Below are 25,213 nucleotides of genomic sequence, written 5' to 3'. Positions count from 1 at the left end.
CGGGATGTCACCGCTGTAATGCACATATTATTACATGTTCACCTCCTACGTCTGTAGCAGGTATGATGTGGAAATGTTTTCCCAGCACATGACGACATAAATAAACATGTAACTCACCTCCGGTACCTCGCGTTCTGCAGCGCAGACAGCTGGTCAAGTTCACCCGGCTGCGCTGTGTGCAACATTTATCAGCTGACAAAAGCATAAGCCACCTCTGGCATAAATAAAGCCCATGTAAAGTGCCGTCCCACAACGATAATCCAACTACAGTTGTGTTAAGATGCGTATCAAGTGAAATGGCCACAAGAAAGAGTTTAAAAAAGAGAAAATAGAAAGTCCACTGGCTGTATCTGAATTTTGCACACATGTGGTAAATTGGCGCACTGTCAGCACAGTCAACAGCAGTTATGGAGTCCAGCCGGACAAATAAAATCTAGCAAAGCAAGTATATACTGATCAAACACCTAAAGGGATTTTTCACAGACTGTACACAAGCAGGTGATCACGGACAGCTGTCAGCCTGTTTATGCGCTCTCTGGATGTGGAGCGGCTGGTATGACGTTTATGAACACTCATACACACAGCTGAGCAAACATTTCGGCCACACACTTGCACACTGCTTTGATCACATGCTCTACACACGCAGGCACACGTGGCTCATTCAGCCACTGTGAACACACTCTGATCACCTGTTCTATGCACGTACACGTGCACGCTCCATCATGTGAGACACACACTGATGTGAGGTCAGTTTAGCGCTGGGAATCTGAGGATGAGCACAGATTTGATTGGGTGGGTGAATGAGTGGGTGAGTGTCAGCTCCAATGTTGGTACTGTCTGACAGAAGTCTGTGTCATCTGACTGTTGTCTGAAATATGTTTGGGCTGCATCCTGCAGGTGTGCACGAGGCAGTCCAGATGCATTCGGACCACGGCTGGCCACGCTTCTTTTCCTCCCGACTGCGTCGGATTATGGCAATATTTGCCGTGCCGGAATGCTCCTCCACATTCTTGCTATGTGTGACGGGGGCTTAAATTTAAAACAGGTGACAAAATTAACACTATTCTGAGGTACTGTCCTGTTGGGCTCTCTACTTTAAGCTGTTGCAGGATGGTCCTCCTGTCAGGATGTTACGCACCTCCCATGGTAGGAGTCAGCTGTGAATGATTGAATCTGGTAAAGCACCAGTCACACAGCAACAAAGGACAACAAAGCCCAAATGAAACAAGAAATGTGGATTTGCATTGACTTACATTGACATCATTTAACCATTGTCAAGATTCGTTCCTGCAGCTGGCGCTTCATCAGAATTTTCAAACTGTTGAAAAATGTGAACGAATCCCGATGACAACCTCAATTTGTCCGCATTTTGTTTTGCTGTCTGTCTCGATGGTTTCTTATCATTTGCATAGTTTCTGTAATGTCAGCGTTCCGTTTTACTTTTGTCCAACTTCTTCCAACCTCCCAAGTCCGACGTCTTGCATGAATGTTGTCGCTATCTAAAAGGATCAATAACTAAAGCTCAGATGAGCTGAACATAACATCCTTGTATCACTGATGACTCATCCATGTGTGGGACGAAAAGCAATGTTGTCATACAGAAACAATAGTGGAAAGAACATTTTATCAACTACTTTAACTATTTACGCACGTTCCAGCCGTTTGCAGCTGGGCTGCGTGTGCACATGCTGTTGTTGTGAAGACAAACAACATCTCTCAAGACAACCAAATCCTGCACCTCCAAGTATTATCCCAATGGACTTGGAAGATTATTTTGTCCCACTCTGGAAAAGGTTGTAGTGCTAGCCTCTTCCTGCTCAGTTTCCTGGAGAGTCCGGTTTTACCCCCAACCATATCTTCGTTCTGTAGACACTCATGTTGGCAAGAATACTGGTGGCCTCTGCACCAGGTTTCTTGACTTTGTGACTGGCCTTGCATAGGTACTGATTCCTTTGTGGAGGCAGGAGGCCCATTCATACACTGGAGGAACCTGGACACCGATGGAAGTCAACCTAGGATGTTCTTGCTGTGAGGAATAAGTGCTGATCAAAGGAAAACTTTTAAACTCGTTAAACTTATAAAGGAATTGGATGCAAGAATAAAATATTTTGGCAGATCACTCTTTCATGAGTGAAGAGACCTTTCAACACACATCTCTGTTTACTGTTCCACATTCATACTTTTTGTAAACCTTTTTTTAGGAGCATGACCTGGAACAGTCATCAGCTGACCTTTGAACTGCCTGTTGAAGAATAAACTTGAATCAAAAAAATGGAAATGATTTTTTCAGCTAACATCCACACTGAAGTCTCCATGAAGAAGATCAACTCCAAAATCTTCATCCTTCGACTAAAGCAGCTCAGAGTTATTGACAGTGTTGTCCTCATCAGACTCAGTCACCTGAGTTCTCGGACCATCTTGTGCAGTTTAGCAAGAAGCTCATCTTACACCATGAGAGTGGTTAGTCCTTGTTACAGGTTAGTAAGGAAGAAATGAGAGGTTGACATCATGGTGTGACTTCAGATGTTGGACTCTCTCAGGTCATCATCGGGTAGGATGTCAGAAGCATCGAGTGGAGGAGCAGCATGGAGAACTATTTCATTCTGAAGCTCCACCTGGACAGCAGGATGCTCTCGGCTGTCAGCCTCCTCCTTCTCTCCGTATAGCTGATCCATGCGTGTGCAGAGCAGACCTACTGTTTCTGGTGGACATTCATCCTCTGTCTTCTCTCTGTGTTTATAGGATGCCAAGTGGATGGTCCGTTTCAAGAGATGTTTCCTGTAGGCCCTCTGAATGACTGATGCTGCCACCTCTTCTTGTTTCCTCCGCAGGGTGCTGCTGATTGGTTCATATGATACCTGTGAAGAGAAATGGATTATATGGATCTGTAACATCTGACTGTCTGCATACAAGAGCAGCTTGATCTGGCTTAGGCCAAAGAAAGCAGCAGACAACAAACATCTGCCGCCATCTGAAGTATATAAGGAACTGATAATCTCTGAAAGTGGTCATTTAAAAGAAGAAGAGGAAATGATGAGAACAAAATGAGAATATTCTCCAAAAAGATGGTCAGAAATTTGGAAGGGGGAGCAAACCATTCTCACACTCTGGGTTTAGAGTACACACCACATCTTCTCCAGTTCAGCAGCCATGAATCTGACTGACCTTATGATTGATTGAAGAAACCCATGAGCGTGTTTCTATCCAGATGAATAATAATAACAATGCTTATTTGTATTGTAGTTTCAAGGCAGCAATGCTGCTTTTTGGGCGTTTGATCCCATCAAATACAACCCCAATTCCAATGAAGTAGGGATGCTGTGTAAAATGTAAATAAAACAGAATACAATGATTTGCAAATCCTCTTCAAACTATATTCAACTGAATACACCACAAAGACAAGAGATTTAATATTCAAACTGATAGACTTTTTTCCATCCATCCATCCATCCATTTTCTTTTGCTTTATCTGGAGTCGGGTCGAGGGGGCAGCAGCTCAAGCAAAGCCGCCCAGACCTCCCGATCCACACACACCTCCTCCAGGTCCTCTGGGGGAACTCCAAGGCGTTCCCAAGCCAGCCGAGAGATGTAGTCCCTCCAGCGTGTCCTGGGTCTTCCCCGGGGCCTCCTCCCAATGGAACGTGCCTGCAACACCTCTCCAGTGAGGCGTCCAGGGGGCATCCGGAAAAGATGCCCGAGCCACCTCAGCTGGCTCCTTTCAATGTGGAGGAGCAGCAGCTCGACTCCAAGCTCCTCCCAAGTGACCGAGCTCCTCACCCTATCTCTAAGGGAGCGCCCAACCACCCTGCGGAGGAAACTCACCGCGGCCGCTTGTACTCACAATCTCGTTCTTTCGGTCTGAGCCAAATCTCATGACCATAGGTGAGGGTCGGAATGTAGATCGATCTGTAAATCGAGAGCTTTGCCCCCCGATCCACTGCACTGATCCATCTGTCAATCTCACGCTCCATCCGTCCCTCCTCCATTTGAGGCAAGGACACTCCACCGACCTGAAGAGGGCAAGGCACCTTTTCCGGTCGAGAACCATGGCCTTGGATTTGGAGGTGCTGATTTTCATCCCGGTCGCTTTACACTCGGCTGCAAACCACCCCAGTGCACGCTGAAGGTCCTGATTTGACGAAGCCAACAGAACCACATCATCTGCAAACAGCAGAGATGAGATTCTGTGGTTCCCAAACCAGACCCCCTCTATACCCTGGCTTTGCCTAGAAATTCTGTCCATAAAGGTAATGAACAGAACCGGTGACAAAGGGCAGCCCTGGCGGAGGCCAACGTGCACTGGAAACAGGTTTGACTTACTACCGGCAATGCAAACCAAGCACAAAGTGGTGAACCTCGCCCCATATTTGCTTGTGAATGGCTGAGCCTTTTGAGGATGCTCTTTTTATACCCAATCATGACACTCAACTGTTTCCCATTAGGTGTTCTTTGAGTGTTTATCAACTTTCCCAATGTTTTGTTGCCCCGGCCCAACATTTTTGAAATGTGTTGCAGGCATCCATTTCAAAATAAGCAAATATTTGCACAAAAACAATGAAGTTTATCAGTTTGAACATTAAATATCTTGTCTTTCTGATGTATTCAATTGAATATAGGTTGAAGAGGATTTGCAAATCGTATTCTGTTTTTATTTACATTTTACACAACATCCCAACTTCACTGGAATTGGGGTTGTATAAGACGGGAAGAAGAGTACATCCTGATTAGTTCCTGACTGGGAGACGGTTTGAGAACATCAGGAGCGGTGAGCAGGTTTCTTTATATAGAACTGGAGTTGAGTCAGGAAGGGTATCCAGTGTAAAATTTACGCCAAATCTCAATTAGGATCTGTATTTGATGCACCGCAGCGACCCTAAGCAACAGGGGGAAGCCAAAAGACAAATGAAGCAAACCCGTGAGCTGGTTCTGGCAGACGACTTAACCTGCATGATACATATCAACTTACATGCACATAGTTACCAAATATCTCCTACTAATCTCCCCCTTTGACTGTCACCGTTGCTGCTGCCACGTCTCTGCTGTGGCTAAGCACCGCCTGCAGCCCAGCATCCACCTGTGGTCTCTGGTCGGAGGGGAAAGTGTGTGTGTGTGTGTCTAATCATCACTCTCTTATAACAGGGGAGTGATGATGATCGAAGCCCATCTACCAAACCCAAGACTGGATGCTGCTGTTGCTTCTATGTGAGTTTGGTTGACTGAAATAATATTTACAGAACATGTTTGAATAAAACGAAAAGAATAGTCTGAAATGTACTTTTGGAAACGTAAAGTGAACTCGACTGTCCAGCTTCATTTCTTGACCCTTTTCTTAACATTGGTGCTTGGATGGTGCGGATGTGTTGTTTTTTCATAAGCTTTTGTTGACATGGCAGGCGGCACATAGGGCCGAACCAACTCAGCCATATAAGATGGCAGGTAGACATTTAGCAACTTTTAAAATCCACCCTCAGATGAGCAGGCAGTCACTTCTGAAGGACACAAGAACAGAAATCAATGTTTTACAACAGGATTGCTCAAATCAAATGGGCGGTCGATATGCAGGTCAAAAAACAGCAATGGATAATGGATAGTATAAGAGAAATTGTGGAGAGCTGGGCATGTCCCAACTTCTCCTCTGACACTCCAAAACGGAGGTGTTCCTTTGTCTCGCTCCATCAGCGGCTCCGTCGTGATGCGCAAAGCCTCCGCACGGCTTTCCATGACAAAATCTCTTGTTAAAAGTGAAATCTGCCGGAAAATGGCTGATGTCCAGCTCTTGTGATAACCAGAGAAATTGCACACGACGGTCCCGGATCCCCACAGCCATCCGTTTAGAAATGATCTGGTGGTTTCTGCCTGTCGATCGCGGCTTGGAGCACGGCGCGCCGTGCGCCATTGTGGGCCGTCCTTAAAGCGGTAGTAACGCTCATTAATCTCTGTGAAGCCCATAAAATTTTCACCGAAAGCCATGTGAATTTTCCGAATGGTTTCCAGCTGCCTGTCTCTAACAGTTTCTGAAAAAATTCTGATGGAACAAAGCCCAAATCATTCCGCCATTTCCTCGCAATGAAAAAATGACGAGAGGGGTGGACCAGTGCTCACTCAAAGCCTGCCCACAGGCAAATGACGCAACCGACAGGCGTGAAAAAACTCACGCATGTGCACAAAGGTTCAAGCTTGGCTGACGTAAAAACATATGAATCAAATCCATATATTTTTTGCATAAAATAAAAAGGTTGGATACTTTTCTCACAGACCTTGTACAATGGTTTTTGTGCCATGACAGACCCAACGTAACATCTGCAGGTGAAAACGTTCTTAATGACAGATATTTAATACCTCTGAGGGGTTGTTGGCCATGAACTTCTCCTCCATGCTGGCTTTCAGAGCATCCATCTGTCCTGACTCACAATCACCCAGCACCTACATGCACAGAACAGAACACCTGACTATTAGCGTCACGTATGAACACAATAAGCTTGTGCTGAAGCTGCTTGCTCACTTAATGTCTGGGAAGCTTTAGTCCATTTCTGTCTACCCTCTTTGTCAAAGAATAAAATCTAGTTTGCTTCAACGTGTCATGAACGGACTGTTTTTTGTTGCGCTTTGCCCCTGGTCTGCTGGTTTCTGTCTGTCTGTGTTTTCAGGTGAAGCTGAGGTGGAGTTGCTGGCTACCGTGTGCTGGGTAATCGGGAGAGTCGTGAGTTTTCCCGGTGGGCGGGTCCAACCTGGGGCCGTTGTGAGGGGGTGTTAATATATATGCATACATATATGACCACCACTAACTGTTAGGCCACACAGCAAGACACTTGGGCTGCTGTATCTTAAAGAGAAGACATTAAGTGTTATAAATATTTTACAATCACGAAAATTCACAAGAAAATAACTTAAGACTGCTTCTTTTGCAACGCTGTTATCTCTTCCAAAGCCTAAGCCTAATACCATTACACGTTTAACACCCCTATGCATTCATTACAGTTAGTTCAGTCCAATCAAGCCATGTGTGCTCAGATGGGACTTGCGCTAGGAGCAAGTATAGGAGGAGTGCCCCATGAGTGAAAAGATGGACAGAAAAAAGCCAGGTGGAGCTGAAAAAGCTAGATTACGAAAAAGAAAAGCTTTGGAGGAACATGCTGCCAAGTGTGCAAAGCTCACAGATATTTTTTCAAGAAGACAGAGCGAAGAGGGAAACGGTAAATAGGGCTGGGCATAACAGGCTACATGCCTGTTATGCCCGGATGTCAGCCGTATCAACATTTGTAGTACAGTACCACCTGTTCCAGCTACTTATAGACTTCACTGACTTAAGGCGGGCTTACACTCTGCGAGTTTTGGCCCTTTTTCATCCGATTTTTCACTCGTGCGAGAATTTTTTGGATTGCGCCGAGTTTCAGCATAATTGTGCGTCCTGCATCGTGCAGTCTACATGGAGTAATGAGCTGTGTTTAACATCTCACGACCACCTCCCCATGGGGAATCGTATGGTCGGATAAAAATCAAACCTATTTGATATTTTGGTCGGCCGTCGTGACTCGTGAGGGTTCCGTGCTGTTGAAGCAGCGCTACAAGCATCTACGCGCTGATTACCTCGCGCACTGTACCTGTGCAAACACCGGAGAGAGCAAACAGTGATGTAAAGTCTGTGTTTTTTTGTTTTTGTTTTTTTTGCGTTCCCTCGCAATAACCTAATATCATATTAAAGTTCATGCCTATCAGTGCACACAGTGAGTGGAATCAGGTGGTGGGAGACTGAACGTATATGCGCGCGTGCGCACACACACAGCAGACAACAACAGGATTTACGACAGATGAGCACAGCTGTATGACTCCGTATGAAATATAGTTTATTTATACAACAGTGTAAGTAGCAACACCTGTTATGAATGTTTATGTTTTCTTTTTTTACTGTCCTCTCATGAATCATGTTGCTGTCTGTTGTGTGTGCGCGCGCGCATATACATTCAGTCTCCCCACCTGATTTCACTCACTGTGCGTGCTGATAGGCATGAAATAATTTTTTTTTAAAGAAAAAAAAGCTTCGGACGTGTGGTTTTTGAACGTACAATGTGAGGAGTCAGATCGCATCAGAGCATCGGGCCATACAGTGTGAGAACATGAATCATGTGCTCTGAACTCTGAACCCCTGCGGTTTTGTCGCACAGTTTGAGCTGGAGCCAAGTACAACGATTGAAAATATCGTACAGTGTATGCCCAGCCTTAGGTGATGTACTGGTGATTTTCTGTTATAAGCCGCCCAATTTTCACAGTCAGCACATAAATGCTGGATTTAAATGCCACAGCATTATTATCCCTGTGTGCTGGTGGTTTGTGGGCTGGATGGATATGAAACTCCCGGGCTGAAAAATGTTCCCAGCACGCCCCTGGTTGCTGAGTAGTGGCTGGATGCATCCTCTGTGTGCTATGTCAGGGCTCCATTCCTGGCTGCCATGTTGCACGTGGGTCCCGCCCCCATCCGTCACGACAGCGCATGGGATTGACAGAGCAGCTGAGTGGGTGCTCACAGCTGATGATCCTCACCATCCCAGATTTAACCCCGAACCTGTCATGGGTTCGGGGCCAGAATCTATTGCTACAACAGCTGATATCTGCTGCAGTCCACCCGAAGAACCTTCACACCCTCTGGGTTGGAACCGGGTTGACACGGGTTCCCAGCTATGCTCTTCCATCGCAGCCAGCCGGTAACCCGAGCTTATGTTTTCTCTTAGTGTTCTTTATTTGATGTTCCGTCGTCACGTTTGGAGCTCAGTTTTTCCGGACTATAATTCCGCGCTCTTGTCGTAACCCTCTCGCTGTGGGCTCCCATGTCCATCCAGTGTTATTTTTCCACTGGCGCTTCTCGGTGCATGTCTGTAACACGCCGTGTTTTTCCTCTCCAGATTGTCCAGGCTCAGAGTATTACATGTCATATTTTTTCTGCAAAGTTTCGAAGGAGGACGTTTATTAATTGTGTTTTTCCCTGCTCTAATACATTACCCCCTGTTATGTTGAGCAGATCATACAGGTTTTTCCATGTCACGTTTTTCTGTTTCACGTTTTAACCTTGACTTATTCTGTCCGGTGTGTAATCACCCGCAGCGCTTCACTCATGCTGGTAATTAAAGTATGTTCTGTTGTGGCTGGGGTGCCTGGCTGGCTTTTGTTTCTGGCTTCTGTTTTCTGTCTTTTGTTTTTCCTTCCAGGTGGCATGCGTTCAGGACTGAGTGGCTGTGTGGCTGAGTTATTAGGACCTCACCCTGATCACCTGAGGCTGGTCATGTGCAGCTCGTCAGGACTCACAGCTGTGGCGCATCTATATGGATTGGGGCATGGTTGCATTTAAGTCTGGAGTACACAGTGTGTATTTGCCAGAGACTCGACCTTGTGACCAGACGGGTGAGATCGACGTTCAGAGAACCATCTCATCATCATGGATGCAGAGACCGTACCAGGTTTGATGCCATGGTCTGTGAAAGAGGAGGGGGTGAGGTCTCACGCTCGTCAGTACACTTCCTGAGGTACTTTAGGTTTTGTGACTAACATGAATACAGTCAGTAAATGTGGTGTCCCTCACACCTTATTATATTGAGCTGTTATGTTAGTCGTTTAATCAGCTTCCACTGCAGTGGAGAATTGAACTGGGTGTTCCATGCCTGCAGGGTGGGAAGCTGATTGGTGATTAAGCCAGGAAGTGTTTGCTGTTTATGTACACCTTTGAGTGGTCTCTCTGTGTGTGGAGTGGTGGACTCACATGATGGTTTCTTCTTTCACAGACTCGGTCGGTCGCGGCCACCTGGGGGGTGTCGGCGGGGTCCTTGGGTCCGAACTGTTCTGGCTCCGGACCGTTTGTGCTGCTGGGAGCGCACCGTTCTTCCACCTCGCCAGACCGCGCACTTATTTGTTATTAATTAGCACTCACTGTTATGTCATTAAATTCTGTTATCCTTTTGAACCATGCTCTGCTTATTTCATGCTTGGTCCTTTCAAACGCTGGTCAGTACTCCGACTGCGTCCGACACATAACAATGTTCATCTCAACGCTGCTCAGTGCTCAGCAGAAATTCTGTTCTGAGTCCATTCCTTGATGGAGTTTTGTGAATGTCAATGGTTAGTCTGTAGTTCGGGTTTGTGCGCTGTTCAGGACCAGCGTGCAGTCATCTTATTATGCAACTGGCTGAACCGTTCATTTAATTATGATCTAATCTGTTGACAGTCCGGAGTGATCCACACGCAGCAGCTGAGTTTATGTAACTGTAGTTCTCTGAGTGCAGTTCCCCAGAGAGTGTGAGCTGCTAAGTTACTGTATGCATCTAAGCCTGGAACTTGGAGCTGTCATCTGTCTCTGTCGGTCTGCCACGTGAGCCCACCTTTATGGTGTGTCCTGTAGAACTCAAATCCTGAATGAACAAAGACTTTGATCTGAACTGGACTCCTGAATGAACTGCATCTTTTATCTAAACTACCATCTGGAATGAACTGAGACTTCTAAAATGAGAATTTCTTTCTGAACTGAAATCCTGAATGAACAGAACCTTTAAATCATTTGGTTTAGACTCATTTTTGTTTCCTGATGTGTGCCCAAATGCACCGTAACTATTCTCACCTGCCCTCATTTTTCTCCTGTAGCCCCAGCACCTCCGCAGGCTCCCTTCCCTGACTCTAGTCCCTGTCATGTGGTCCTGTCAGTCCCATCCAGTCTTTGTGGTCCATCCTCTGTTGTTCCCCAAAGGTGCAGTTCTTATTTAATAAACTCTTGTTTAAACCTTTCTGTGTTCCTTACTGCTCATGCACTTGGGTCAACCACTCAACCTGATTCTCCGAACCGTAACAGTTTTTAGATTAAAAACCTGAGGTCAGTAAGTATCATCAGGTGCTATGGCAGACAGTGTGACCAAACTCTTCTGGCATGTCACAAATCAAGTATTGAAGAAATAAATTTACTTTTGCACTGTTATTTCTTTATCTGGAAAAATTATTCAAGTTTACGGAAAAGCTGTGAGAACATTTTAAAGGCTGTTCTTGCCTGTGATGTGAGTGCCAGCAGGATGTCCAGACAGTGGATTTTGTCTCCAGGAACCAATGGCAGGTCCATGTGGATTAGTCTGATGGTGTTTGGTTTGGGAATCTTCAGAGGATCTTGGAGGGTGTCACAGAACTCCGATAACATGCTACAGAGTGAAAAGGAGTAGAGTTTAACTCAGTTCCTTAGAACCTGACAGGATAGGCCACTGCACAATAATGTGGTCATACAATGACTCAAGATAACCAGTTTGTCGAAGAAGTAAAAACTTGCCTGTACTGTATAAAATGTGTAGCATCAGGGTCAAACTTCTCCCAAGTTTCATAGAACATCTCAAAGTCATCCTCGCTTAGCGGCTCACTGCTTTCCTCTGTTGCAACATTAAAGTTCTCCAGAATGATGGCAATGTACATGTTGACCACCACCAGGAAGGACATGATGATGTACGTGGTGAAGAAGACAATGCCCACAGCAGGGCTTCCGCAGTTCCCTCTGACCAATGTTCCAGGATTTTCCACGTGTGGGTCACAGTCTGGTGGCATGTTCATGATGGGGCTAAGTAGGCCGTCCCACCCCGCCGAAGTAGTGATGGTGAAGAGGCAGATCATACTGTTGCCAAAATTCTCAAAGTTGAACATGTCATCCATCATGCCCTCCTTTTTGACATATGCAAAATTTGACATCCCAAAGATGGAGTAGATGAACATGATGAGGAAGAGGAGGAGGCCGATGTTGAAGAGGGCAGGAAGGGACATCATCAGGGCGAAGAGCAGGGTCCGGATGCCCTTTGCCCCACGAATCAGACGAAGGACACGGCCAATGCGAGCCAGACGGACCACACGAAAGAGAGTGGGTGAAACAAAATATTTCTCAATCACATCGGCCAGAAATAAGCCTGAAAGAAAGACAATAAATTTAACATAATTAAAATAACAAAAAATATTAAACTACTATTACAGAATTTACAATTAATGTTTATGCCAGATGGCTAGATGATGCCTGCAGTGTTCAAAACACAAAGAAAACTTTTTGCGTTTACACATAGGCAAAATGTGTTACGAATGTCATATTTGCGTCATTCTTGGCACATTCCTGACATTATTAATGTGACTTAACGCATCTGAATAGGTTTCTTAATAGTGCGTGTTGGTGCGTGATATATAAGATTTTCGTGGAGCATGTTTTTGGCTGTCAAAAAATCTTACACGAATGTCACGCACCACCCTCATTTCGCCTCATGTCATGGAGGTCGCAACTGAGTGCGTTAATCCGTCTTTATTAGTGGTGATCCTTAACAGAGTGTGACAGCGTTTTTCTCTGACGTGCGCACAATTAAACTCTGCTGCACCACATTCAGTTTCATTGCTGCAGTATGGTGAAAAAGGACAGTGACGCCAAGTCGGCTAAAGGTTTTGTTCCAATGCTCCTCAGCGTGCTCCTGCAGGTGTTCCACCTGCTGCATATGTGCCTGATGTTTGGGAAAACACACGAGACGAGAGCCATGTGGAGCCACACATCTGGCTCTCTCCATCTCCTCCTCCTCCTCTCTGTGCCACTCCACGGCACAGAGCTCAACTAAGCATGCAGTCATAATGTTCTTCTGCTGTGGATTTTGAGGAGCAAACTGGAGCGATCTGAACTGTTCCGCAACTGACAGTTGGATGAATATGGGGGTGTGTGTGGAGACAATTTGCCTCATTCACAACATGATAGAACTTAACGATGCGCTGTTATGCGGGATAGCATGCAACAGTGCGCAACATTATTCTTGACTGTGCGTAATGGTTCATGATAATTCTCCAGCAACACGTGCTATTAAGCATAACACATGGTAACAGGTTGCAGCAGTTCTTGAGGACACCTGACGCCTCTGCCTCAAATCATCACATTTGTGATCAGTGGCCAAGAATGTATACTTCGTGGCATTCGTGATGTGCTGTCGTTATGTGTAAAAGCAGCATTACTTTAATTAATAATAGTAATAAAAAAGACCTTTCAACAGTGTTGCAGTCAAGGCTCAAACCCTCAAGGCCAAGCACAAATAAACAGGAAAAAAAAAAGAAAATGGTCCACATAAAAACAGGTGAAGAATATTTTGCATTCAAAACGTGGTGTATTATAAAAGTAAACTGAAGAACAACAGTTGTTTCCAGTAAAAGCCATTTTCTGTGTACAAGTTGTGTAGGTACCGACAGTCAGTTCAGCATTTTGTCTTTGTTTTCCAGCATAATGGGGTTAAAAATTAAACAAAACATGTTTTTGTTGTGTCAACTTTCAATTTTCATTCAAAAATCTATGTATTAAAAGCGAAGTGGGAGAGCGAAGTGGGAGAGCTGACATTTGCCGTTTGGTATGCTTATGTATTTTGGTTCAAGGGTGAACGGCGCCAAAACAGAACAATGATAGGACTAATATTTTTTGGAGAAATTAGGGATATTACCTAACAACAGTGAACAATAGAAGTTGATAATTAAATTCTGGACTGACATACCATTCCAGCAGGGGGGGATAAATCATCTATATATTAAAAGCCAAGTGGCCTGTGTGTACATGTGCGCATGTACACACAGGCTGGAGCTGCACCTTCTCTCTGTTTAAGTTGCAGCTCCATCCAGAGATGGGAGTTGTAATTGTGTTGCCGACCCTCCTGTCCTGTGCGCTAACAGCATTTCTTGTATATTTGTCCGTGAATTGTTCTGTGAATTTTTCTGTAATTTATGTTTGTAGCATGGTCCAAGCAGAGGGTCACCCCTTTGAGTCTGGTCTGCTTGAGGTTTCTTCCTCAGAGGGAGTTTTTCCTTACCACTGTTGCTCTGGGGGTTGGTAAGGTTAGACCTTACCTGTGTGAAGCACTTTGAGGCAACACTGTTGTGATTTGGCGCTATATAAATGAAAATAAATTGAAAATTGAAATTGAAAATGCGTGCATGTGTGTGTGTGTTTGTGCAGAACTGTGATCACTGACAAAGCGGGACAAAAAAAGCTGACATTTGCTGTTTCGTATGCTTATGTATTTTGGGTCAAGGGTGAACGCCACCAAAACGGAACGTTGATAAGACTAATATTTTTGGAGAAATTACAGATATTGCTTAACTACAGTGAACAATGGACATTGATAATTACATTCTAGGCTCACACGCCATTCCAAATCATTATAGAAATTTGCATAATTTATTACTACCTTTGAAAAATGTCAGATACCTATTATATAAACACTACCCAATCTAGAGCCCGTGGATCCCCACGGGCAACGCACAAGTATCACATTAATCACTTAGGAATTACACAAATTTTCATGCAGTCACTCAATTTTCAGAGCCGATTAGTAATCAGACCTACTAAATAGAAGGATTATTTTGAATATTAATGGTCACTTTTTCAGCCAGTTTTCTTTAGATAAGTCAGAGGATTGGTACATGAACATTTTCATCAATCATTCAGAAATGCAAACACTATGAAACTGTATGGAAAATCTGTCTGGAGGAGGCAGTTCTCAAAAACTGAGTGACTATACAAGGAGATACAGGTGAAGGAAGCCACCAAGACACCCAGACAACTCTGAAGGAGTTATAGGCTTCTGTTGCTGTGAATGGAGAAACTGAACATAGAGCAACTTTTGTCTGTTTCCTTAAAAGTTCTTGAGATGACCAAGGCTTTGATCCTGCAAGGCATCCAAGACCAAGGTCTGAGGAAAAGATGCGCCAAGGCTGACTGCATATTAATTGTTCAGTTTGTGTGAAAATTAATGTTTATTAACCAAATTTAAAACACTTTGAGATGTTCAATGAAACACAAAATATTGAAATAATCTTTAAGAATCTGGACAAAAGGGGAAAAAATAGCATTGGTAACTGCTAGATGACCTTTTTCTGACCCACCTAAGATAGAAAGGATGACGACCACAAAGTCGAAAATGTTCCAGCCGACGGTGAAGAAGTGCCGCCTGAGTGCAAAGAGCTTCAAAATGCACTCAACAGTGAAGAGGACGATGAAGACCAGGTTGATCCAGAATAGGATAAATTCTTTCTCTTCACTCTGCTCATCAGTCTCCACCATCATGGCCACCATATTCAGGCAAATCAAAACCATAATGAAGATGTCAAAACCCTGTTGGGTTACCAGGGTCAAAGACCAGAGCCTGGCACTTATTCTGGTCAAAAGAGTAACAGAAAACAGAGAAAAATATTAAACATAGGTTAAATCTAGAACCCATAAATTTAGACTGCAGGCTTAACATGAGAATTAGTGCAGGCCAGAACCCAGATGAAACACCGATCTGAGACAGGGTGTTGTAATTCCTGCATGCTTGCTGCCACTGACGCCCATCTGGACCTGGCAAGTTTGACCTCTAGCAACAGATCAACTGTGATTAACAAAATATCTACACAACACAAGCCTGATCTCTGGCTGAACACCAGTCTCTTAAGCTCAAAAACATGCGTAACCCAAAGCTTGCATAGGCCTAAGGTCAAGACTAACCCAAGTCAAGACAAGTCTGGAAACATGCACTTGTGCTGTGCATCGCCACAATTACGACACCATGGAACGCCCCTGGGTCCAGGCAGACAGCCAGTCCATTCCCACATCTCTAAAATAACCATCTATTCACTGTGGCCAGGTGAAATGTGGGCATTCACTTGACCTTCTCCAGCTACTGGGTTCTTCAACACTCAAAACACCGGTGTGCTGGATCACACACAGAGAAATGCACCACACAGCCAAAATGTTGAAGCTGATGCCCCCTCACAAGGCAAGTGATACTTTTCATCTTAGTCTCTCTTAATAACTACTGGTTTGATACAAAGTCATAGTGGTACTCGATATTACTACCAAAAGACATGCAGTCGTCACCTCAGGTCACTGGTTAGTATTCAACTCTTACAACCATACTGCAAGACAGGCAGCACCAGTGTTGGGCACAGCTAACCAAAAATTAGCTTCAATAACAGATAATGAGCTAACTGAAAAGTTATCTTTTATAAAGCAAAACTGATAAACCACCCAAACGTTTATCAGAAGCGACAGATAACCGATAACTTCCAGTATTGTCTCCGGTACACTTGCAACTACTAACAAGCTGATTTTGAGTTTTAACACCATGATCGCTTCTGGTAGCATCAAAGGCGACCACAGACCCAAACAATGAGTCAGCACTTCTGTCTTTGTGCACGCTGCCCCCTGCTGGAAGCTCCTGTTTATTACATGGCTTTCAGCAGAGAAGCAGTTGAGAGGAGCAGCGAAGCTCAACTCTCTACTCAGTAAACAGTGTTGCTGTGAGGTGGAGGTCTTGGAAATAAAGCAGTGCTGACTTATGGTTTGGTTATAAATAAAACTAATACTGATAGAATAACTCCATTAATGTAAATTCTGTCATTTGAACAAAGTTAAAATATAACATATCTTTTAATGTTGAATAATGCACTAATTCTGACACGTTAATGTGAGGTGTGTCATGTGTTGGTGTTTACAGATAAATGTGTCTTTGTAAAATATGCAATTTTTTTATATGTAAAAAAAAAAAAAGCATTTTCAAAAATAATGTAATTCTAAATATAATTAGATAATCAATCAATCAATCAATTTTTTTTTTATATAGCGCCAAATCACAACAAACAGTTGCCCCAAGGCGCCTTATATTGTAAGGCAAGGCCATACAATAATTATGTAAAACCCCAACGGTCAAAACGACCCCCTGTGAGCAAGCACTTGGCTACAGTGGGAAGGAAAAACTCCCTTTTAACAGGAAGAAACCTCCAGCAGAACCAGGCTCAGAGAGGGGCAGTCTTCTGCTGGGACTGGTTGGGGCTGAGGGAGAGAACCAGGAAAAAGACATGCTGTGGAGGGGAGCAGAGATCAATCACTAATGATTAAATGCAGAGTGGTGCATACAGAGCAAAAAGAGAAGAAACAGTGCATCATGGGAACCCCCCAGCAGTCTACGTCTATAGCAGCATAACTAAGGGATGGTTCAGGGTCACCTGATCCAGCCCTAACTATAAGCTTTAGCAAAAAGGAAAGTTTAAGCCTAATCTTAAAAGTAGAGAGGGTGTCTGTCTCCCTGATCTGAATTGGGAGCTGGTTCCACAGGAGAGGAGCCTGAAAGCTGAAGGCTCTGCCTCCCATTCTACTCTTACAAACTCTAGGAACTACAAGTAAGCCTGCAGTCTGAGAGCGAAGCGCTCTATTGGGGTGATATGGTACTACGAGGTCCCTAAGATAAGATGGGACCTGATTATTCAAAACCTTATAAGTAAGAAGAAGAATTTTAAATTCTATTCTAGAATTAACAGGAAGCCAATGAAGAGAGGCCAATATGGGTGAGATATGCCCTCTCCTTCTAGTCCCCGTTAGTACTCTAGCTGCAGCATTTTGAATTAACTGAAGGCTTTTTAGGGAACTTTTAGGACAACCTGATAATAATGAATTACAATAGTCCAGCCTAGAGGAAAATAAATGCATGAATTAGTTTTTCAGCATCACTCTGAGACAAGACCTTTCTGATTTTAGAGATATTGCGTAAATGCAAAAAAAAGCAGTCCTACATATTTGTTTAATATGCGCTTGAATGACATATCCTGATCAAAAATGACTCCAAGATTTCTCACAGTATTACTAGAGGTCAGGGTAATGCCATCCAGAGTAAGGATCTGGTTAGACACCATGTTTCTAAGATTTGTGGGGCCAAGTACAATAACTCAGTTTTATCTGAGTTTAAAAGCAGGAAATTAGAGGTCATCCATGTCTTTATGTCTGTAAGACAATCCTGCAGTTTAGCTAATTGGTGTGTGTCCTCTGGCTTCATGGATAGATAAAGCTGGGTATCATCTGCGTAACAATGAAAATTTAAGCAATACCGTCTAATAATACTGCCTAAGGGAAGCATGTATAAGTGAATAAAATTGGTCCTAGCACAGAACCTTGTGGAACTCCATAATTAACTTTAGTCTGTGAAGAAGATTTCCCATTTACATGAACAAATAGTAATCTATTAGACAAATATTATTCAAACCACCGCAGCGCAGTGCCTTTAATACCTATGGCATGCTTAATCTCTGTAATAAAATTTTATGGTCAACAGTATCAAAGCAGCACTGAGGTCTAACAGAACAAGCACAGAGATGAGTCCACTGTCCGATGCCATAAGAAGATCATTTGTAACCTTCACTAATGCTGTTTCTGTACTATGATGAATTCTAAACCTGACTGAAACTCTTCAAATAGACCATTCCTCTGCAGATGATCAGTTAGCTGTTTTACAACTACCCTTTCAGAATTTTTGAGAGAAAAGGAAGGTTGGAGATTGGCCTATAATTAGCTAAGATAGCTGGGTCAAGTGATGGCTTTTTAAGTAATGGTTTAATTACTGCCACCCTAAAAGCCTGTGGTACATAGCCAACTAACAAAGATAGATTGATCATATTTAAGATCGAAGCATTAAATAATGGTAGGGCTTCCTTGAGCAGCCTGGTAGGAATGGGGTCTAATAAACATGTTGATGGTTTGGATGAAGTGACTAATGAAAATAACTCAGACAGAACAATCGGAGAGAAAGAGTCTAACCAAATACCGGCATCACTGAAAGCAGCCAAAGATAACGATACGTCTTTGGATGGTTATGAGTAATTTTTTCTCTAATAGTTAAAATTTTGTTAGCAAAGAAAGTCATGAAGTCATTACTAGTTAAAGTTAATGGAATACTCAGCTCAATAGAGCTCTGACTCTTTGTCAGCCTGGCTACAGTGCTGAAAAGAAACCTGGGGTTGTTCTTATTTTCTTCAATTAGTGATGAGTAGAAAGATGTCCTAGCTTTATGGAGGGCTTTTTTATAGAGCAACAGACTCTTTTCCAGGCTAAGTGAAGATCTTCTAAATTAGTGAGACGCCATTTCCTCTCCAACTTACGGGTTATCTGCTTTAAGCTACGAGTTTGTGAGTTATACCACAGAGTCAGGCACTTCTGATTTAAAGCTCTCTTTTTCAGATAACCATCTGATATAACCAGTGTCAAAATAAATAAAACACTGCCATGATCTACTGGTGCCCAGACGCTCAGTACTTAAGCTGGGCTTACACTGTGTGACTTTTGGCCCTTTTTCAGCCAATTTTTCACTCATGCGAGAATTTTTGGATTGCGTCAAGTTTCAGCTTAATCACACATAGTATACATGGAGTAACGAGCTGCGTTTAACCTCTCACGACCACCTCCTGATCAGCAATAGTATGGTCGGATGAAAATCAAACCTGTTGATATTTTGGTCGGCCGTCGTGAGGGTATCCCGCTGCTGAAGCGCTACAAGCGTCCAACCTCTCGCACTGTGCCTGTGCAAATACCGATGCGGAATTGGAGAGAGCATAAACAGTGGTCATCTCTTTGGGAGAGCTTCTGTTTCTTTCCCCCCCTTTCTTCAACTCATGTAAAGTATGTAACTATTCAGCTTTGTTTACCACATCTGCAAAAATACGATAGCGGTCTAAAAATGATCAGACCAAAACTTACTGGAAGATAATTAGTCCAATAATGGTTTTCAAAGTTATCTGAAAAGCTAATCTGATAATGAAAACATTATCTTCAATAGTTAGCGGATTAGCGGAACTGTGCCCACCACTGGGCTGCACCAGGACCCTAAAGACTTGAAACTTTGTTCTCCTGCAAAGATCGGCATCACCAAACACCTCTGTCTAGTGACCTCATGATTCCATAAGGTCTTATAATTTTGTCCAGTGCCTCTCAATCGCAAAGTCTGAGGACCCACAGACATGCACCGTATTTCCGGTGTATGTGTCACAGGTTTGTTTTTTTAAACTAATTTGGGAAGCTTTGCGACTGAAACTCTGGTGCGACTTGCATACTGAAAATTCACACGTTTGTTATTAATAATAGTAATTGTAATGACTATTTATATTGAACTTTCCCGAGAATCAAAGCACTAAACAAAATAAACTCCAATAACAAAAGAATAAATGGCAGCAATAAAAATACACTACAACAATGCACAAAAATCCCAAATTAAAGAGCTCATAACACAGGAAAAGGTGTGATTTATAGTCTGGTGTGACTTAAATATGGTTGTTTCCTCTCCAAGAGGCATTTTTTTGACAAGTGTGACTTATACTCCACAAAATACGGTATGTCAGTGCCAAGATAAGTGAATGTCTGGAAGACTAATACAGTCCTGGGCCGATACATGTCTGAGTACAGGGTTAATACATCTTCAGACCAGCACATTTCAAGAACCCTATTTTTGCTCCAAACTACAATGACCCCATCATCTTTTTTCAGCACTACCATTAGGACAAACTTTACATCAAATGTTCCAAAAACCTTGAGCATAAAGATCCATGGACTGATTCTCTAAAACTGATTTCACTGATGAACTTGGTGTAATGGTGGATCCATACTTAGGACTCTTGCCTCACAGCAAGATGGTCCATGCTCCATTCTGAGCTTGTGTCCTAAACTTGAACTCATACGCTCTGTGGAAAGTGACAGAGTGCCTGATTGACCAGACTGTGGCATTAATGAATGATGTTGAAACTCATGGAGCCCACCTGAGGTCGTGGAACCGGCTTCTGTGGTGTCTTTGATCCCAGTTTCTTCATGGCGTTGTAATATTTCTTCTGCTCCTCTGTCATGAAGATATCAGTTCCTCCCAAGTAAAAAAACAACAACAAAAAAAATTACTTATGTAAAGTAACAAAATAAAGCACAAACATTAAAAAAAAAACTTATTTATGTAGTAAAACATAAAACAAGAACACTGTGCTGCACTTATTTTGCTGCCAGTTTTGTTTGATCAATAACAGTGTTTCCCTAAAAATGTGTCTGTGGCCACAAATTAACTTTCACTAGTGAGGATACACTGTAAAACAAAATATAAGGGATTACTTTTAGCAATACAAGAAAATCTGATAAAAATTTCAAGTAATGCATTTGGATACGTAAGCTCTACAAGAACTGGAATGGAATAACTGTGTCAGTTGGATCTGCTGAGATGCCTAATAGAACCAGTGTTGATTTCTGGATTCTTCTGACAAATTCTAGGTCTTCACAGTCCTGGAAGTTGGAGGATTTTCAGTTCAGTTCTCTGATGACACAGGACAAATAATTCAGATATAAGTGAGCAAGGTCCATAATCCCCAAGTTGCTCCATTTACCTTGCATGGCAGCAATGTTGTGTGGGCCGCTGAAGAGGAGGTACTGCTGGCCCACCACCACAAGATGGCGCCCTGCTTGGAGTGCGGGCTCCAAGCACGAGAGGGCGTCGGACCTACTGGGAGTGACAGCTGTCACACATCATCAACACCAGCTGTCACTCATCAACCACATCCTCCATAAAAGCCGGACTGCAACTCCACCTCCCCGCCGAGAAATCAACTACCATTCAGGTAATTTCTCTGCTGACTAACACTGTGTGTGTAATAACTTGAACTTCTATTGCAGCCGTTTTCCTGGAGTGTTGCCTTATCTGGAGGATTGGCGTTTGGTGTGACAGCGACGGCTTCGCCTCACACCCCAACTCAGATAAGTGGTTGACCAGGAGCTGCACGAGTGTGTGTGATTGGAGGTGGAGGTTTTCCCTCCTTTACTTAATACAGACTGTGGGATTACTGAGTGTGCGAACTCACACTCATCTGGACTGTCCTCTGTTCTCTGCCAGCAGTACCGGGTCTGACTGCTGAAGACAGCGGCCACCTGGGGCGCAGTGGCTTGGCGGCTCCGGTGTTCTTCAGCTCCGTTGGTGGTGGAAGCTGTGTGGGGATCCAGCTCTTCTCTCTCCAGGCGTCTTCTATCGTCGAGCCTGCCCACACGTCACCTGGTGTATGATTGACAGTCCACCATATTGTTATTGTCTGTACGTTGTTGTGCGATTCACAACATTAAATTATTACTTTTTGGCTTATCCATTGTCCGTTCATTAACGCCCCCTGTTGTGGGTCCGTGTCACGTCACTTTCACAACAGGATTTCTCGGCCAGCGTCATGGATCCCGAGGGGCGTCAACCATCGCTTGAACAGCCAATGGGGAGGAGCGAGGGTGCACAGGCAGGAGGCGTGTTGGGTGAGCTGCAGCACGTCTTAACCGCCTTTGCCGCTCGGTTGGACTTAGTTACCGAGCAGCGCAGTGTTCTCAATCGCAGGATAGAGGCTCTCACCGCCCAGGTGGAAGCGCGTGCTCAGGGCGCTGCTGCAGCACCTCCTCCTGCTGACCGTGTGCCAGAAACAGACATTCTGCTGGTCGTTCAACGACCCCCCCCACCTTCCCCTGAAGCAAACATAAGCCCTCCGGAGCCGTACGGAGGCTGTGTGGAGACGTGCGCGGACTTCTTGATGCAGTGCTCGCTCGTCTTTTCACAGCGTCCCGTCATGTACGCGTCAGACGCCAGCCGGGTGGCTTACGTTATAAACTTGCTTCGAGGAGAGGCACGCGCCTGGGCTACGGCGCTTTGGGAGCAGAATTCACGGCTCCTAACGGTTTATACTGAGTTTGTGAGGGAGTTCCGACAGGTGTTCGACCACCCTCATAGAGGCGAGACCGCTTCAAGTGTGCTGCTGTCGATAAGACAGGGGCATCGGAGCGCAGCAAAGTATGCAGTCGACTTCCGCATCGCGGCAGCGCAAGCCGGCTGGAATGCTGTTGCGCTCCGTGCCGCCTTTGTAAACGGACTGTCTCTGGTCCTCAAGGAGCACCTGGTGGCGAAGGACGAGCCGCGGGATTTAGATGGGCTTATCGACCTGGTTATACGGTTAGACAACCGATTAACAGAACACCGACGGGAGCGAGATGAAGGGCGTGGTCAGGCACAAGCCGTCCCTCTTCCTCCCGGGTCTGAAAGGGAGCCGCCTTCCCCACGCTCCACTGCCAGGACTCTCCACGTGACAACAGCTCCCCCTGCTGACGTTGCTATGGAAACGAGCAGGGCCAAAAAACGATCAGATCAGAGACAAAGGAGGGTGATCCGTGGAGAGTGTTTTCTCTGCAGCTCTACTGAGCACACACAGAGAGAATGCCCCAAACGATCAAAACAGCAGCACTCGTCCTTAGAGACTGGGCTAAGGGTGGGTCACAATACCCACGCGGGGAGACCCCGTAAATCTGCACGAATCCCAGTCATGATCCTGAGTGAGGATTTAACCCTTCACGCCCCAGCACTGGTGGACACGGGGTCGGAGGGAAATCTGCTGGATAGCAGATGGGCAAGGGAGGTTGGGCTCCCTCTAGTGGCCTTACCGTCACCATTGTCAGTGCGGGCACTAGATGGCACCCTTCTTCCACTAATCACACACCAGACTCAGCCAGTGACATTGGTGGTGTCTGGGAATCACAGGAGGAGATTGTGTTTTATGTAACACCTTCTACCTCCCGAGTGATTTTGGGTTTTCCATGGGTGTTAAAACGCAATCCCCGGATTGATTGGCCGTCTGGGGTTGTGGTTCAGTGGAGCGAAACCTGCCACCGGGAGTGTTTAGGATCCTCGGTTCCACCCGGTGTGACAGCTAAGGAGGAGGTTTTAGTCCCCCCCCAATCTGGCGGCGGTGCCAGCCGAGCCACGGTACCACGACCTTGCTGATGTCTTCAGCAAGGATCTGGCACTCACGCTGCCCCCCGCACCGTCCGTACGATTGTGCCATTGATTTGATACCGGGCACTGAGTACCCGTCCAGCAGGCTGTACAACCTCTCACGTCCGGAACGCAATCAATGGAGACCTACATCCGGGACTCGTTAGCTGCCGGGTTGATCCGGAACTCCACCTCCCCGATGGTGCTGGTTGCTTTTTGTGGGCAAGAAGGACGGCGGACTCCATCCATGCATTGATTACAGAGGGCTGAACGAGATCACGGTTCGAAACCGATACCCGTTACCTCTGTTGGATTCAGTGTTCACGCCCCTGCATGGGCCCAAATTTCACGAAATTGGATCTTAGGAATGCTTATCACCTGGTTCGGATCCGGGAGGGAGACGAGTGGAAGACGGCATTTAACACCCCTCTAGGTCACTTTGAGTACCTGGTCATGCCGTTCGGCCTCACCAATGCGCCCGCGACGTTCCAAGCATTGGTTAATGACGTCTTGCGGGACTTCCTGCATCGGTTTGTCTTCGTATATCTAGACGATATACTCATTTTTTCTCCGGATCCTGAGACCCATGTTAAGCATGTACGTCAGGTCCTACAGCGGTTGTTGGAGAACCGGCTGTTTGTGAAGGGCGAGAAGTGTGAGTTCCACCGCACTTCTTTGTAATTCTTGGGGTTCATAATCTCCTCCAACTCCGTCGCCCCTGATCCGGCCAAGGTTGTGGCGGTGAGAGATTGGCCCCAACCAACGAACCGTAGGAAACTACAACAGTTCCTTGGTTTTGCAAATTTCTACCGGAGGTTCATCAAGGGCTACAGTCAGGTAGTTAGCCCCCTGACAGCCCTGACCTCCACAAAAGTCCCCTTCACCTGGTCGGATCGGTGCGAAGCCGCGTTTAGGGAGTTGAAACACCGGTTTCGCGACTGCACCAGTTCTGGTGCAAGCCCCGATCCCAAGCGCCAGTTTTGTTGTTGAAGTGGATGCCTCTGACTCAGGGATAGGAGCCGTGCTATCCCAGAGCGGGGAGTCCGACAAGGTTCTCCATCCATGTGCCTACTTTTCCCGCAGGTTGACCCCAGCTGAACGAACTATGATGTCGGCAATCGGAACTTCTTGCGGGTGAAGGAGGCTCTTGAAGAGTGGAGACACCTGTTTGGAGGGAGCATCGGTACCATTTACAGTTTTCACGGACCATCGGAACCTGGAGTACATCCGGACCCGCGAAGCGTCTGAACCCTAGGCAAGCCCGCTGGTCGCTGTTCTTCGGCGTTTTGACTTCCGGATCACCTACGCCCCGGGACAAAGAACCAACGATCTGATGCCCTGTCCGGGTGCACGAAGAGGAGGTCAAGACTGAGCTGTCGACCCCCTCACACCATCATCCCCGAGTCCACTGTCGTGGCCGCCCTTACCTGGACGTGGAGAGGACCGTCCGGGAGGCCCTGACACGGAGCCCGGACCCGGGGACCGGTCCGAAGAACAAGTTGTACTCCACCAGAGGCCAGGGCTGCGGTCCTTGACTTCTGTCACGGTTCCAAGCTCTCCTGTCACCCAGGGGTGCGAAGAACCGTGGCAGTGGTCCGGCAAGCACTTCTGGTGGGCGTCTATGGAAGCCGACGTCC

General features: G+C 45.3%; 1 protein-coding gene across 1 annotated transcript in view; it reads right to left on the bottom strand.

Annotated features, from left to right (window-relative positions):
- Positions 1-687: 687 nt before the first annotated feature.
- scn4ab (sodium channel, voltage-gated, type IV, alpha, b) overlaps positions 688-25,213 on the bottom strand; it is a 214,308-nt gene continuing 189,782 nt past the window's right edge. Inside the window, 7 exon segments of the mRNA XM_034189852.1 lie at positions 688-2,858; positions 6,340-6,423; positions 11,021-11,165; positions 11,291-11,912; positions 14,896-15,139; positions 15,141-15,167; positions 20,566-20,670. Of these exon segments, the coding sequence (XP_034045743.1) occupies positions 2,520-2,858; positions 6,340-6,423; positions 11,021-11,165; positions 11,291-11,912; positions 14,896-15,139; positions 15,141-15,167; positions 20,566-20,670 (1,566 nt within the window). The 3' untranslated portion in view covers positions 688-2,519.

The sequence above is a fragment of the Thalassophryne amazonica genome, chromosome 16, assembly GCF_902500255.1.
Source record: "Thalassophryne amazonica chromosome 16, fThaAma1.1, whole genome shotgun sequence".
NCBI lineage: Eukaryota > Metazoa > Chordata > Actinopteri > Batrachoidiformes > Batrachoididae > Thalassophryne > Thalassophryne amazonica.
The sequence above is the reverse complement of the archived record's forward strand: the minus strand, read 5'-3'. Positions and strand labels throughout refer to the sequence as shown.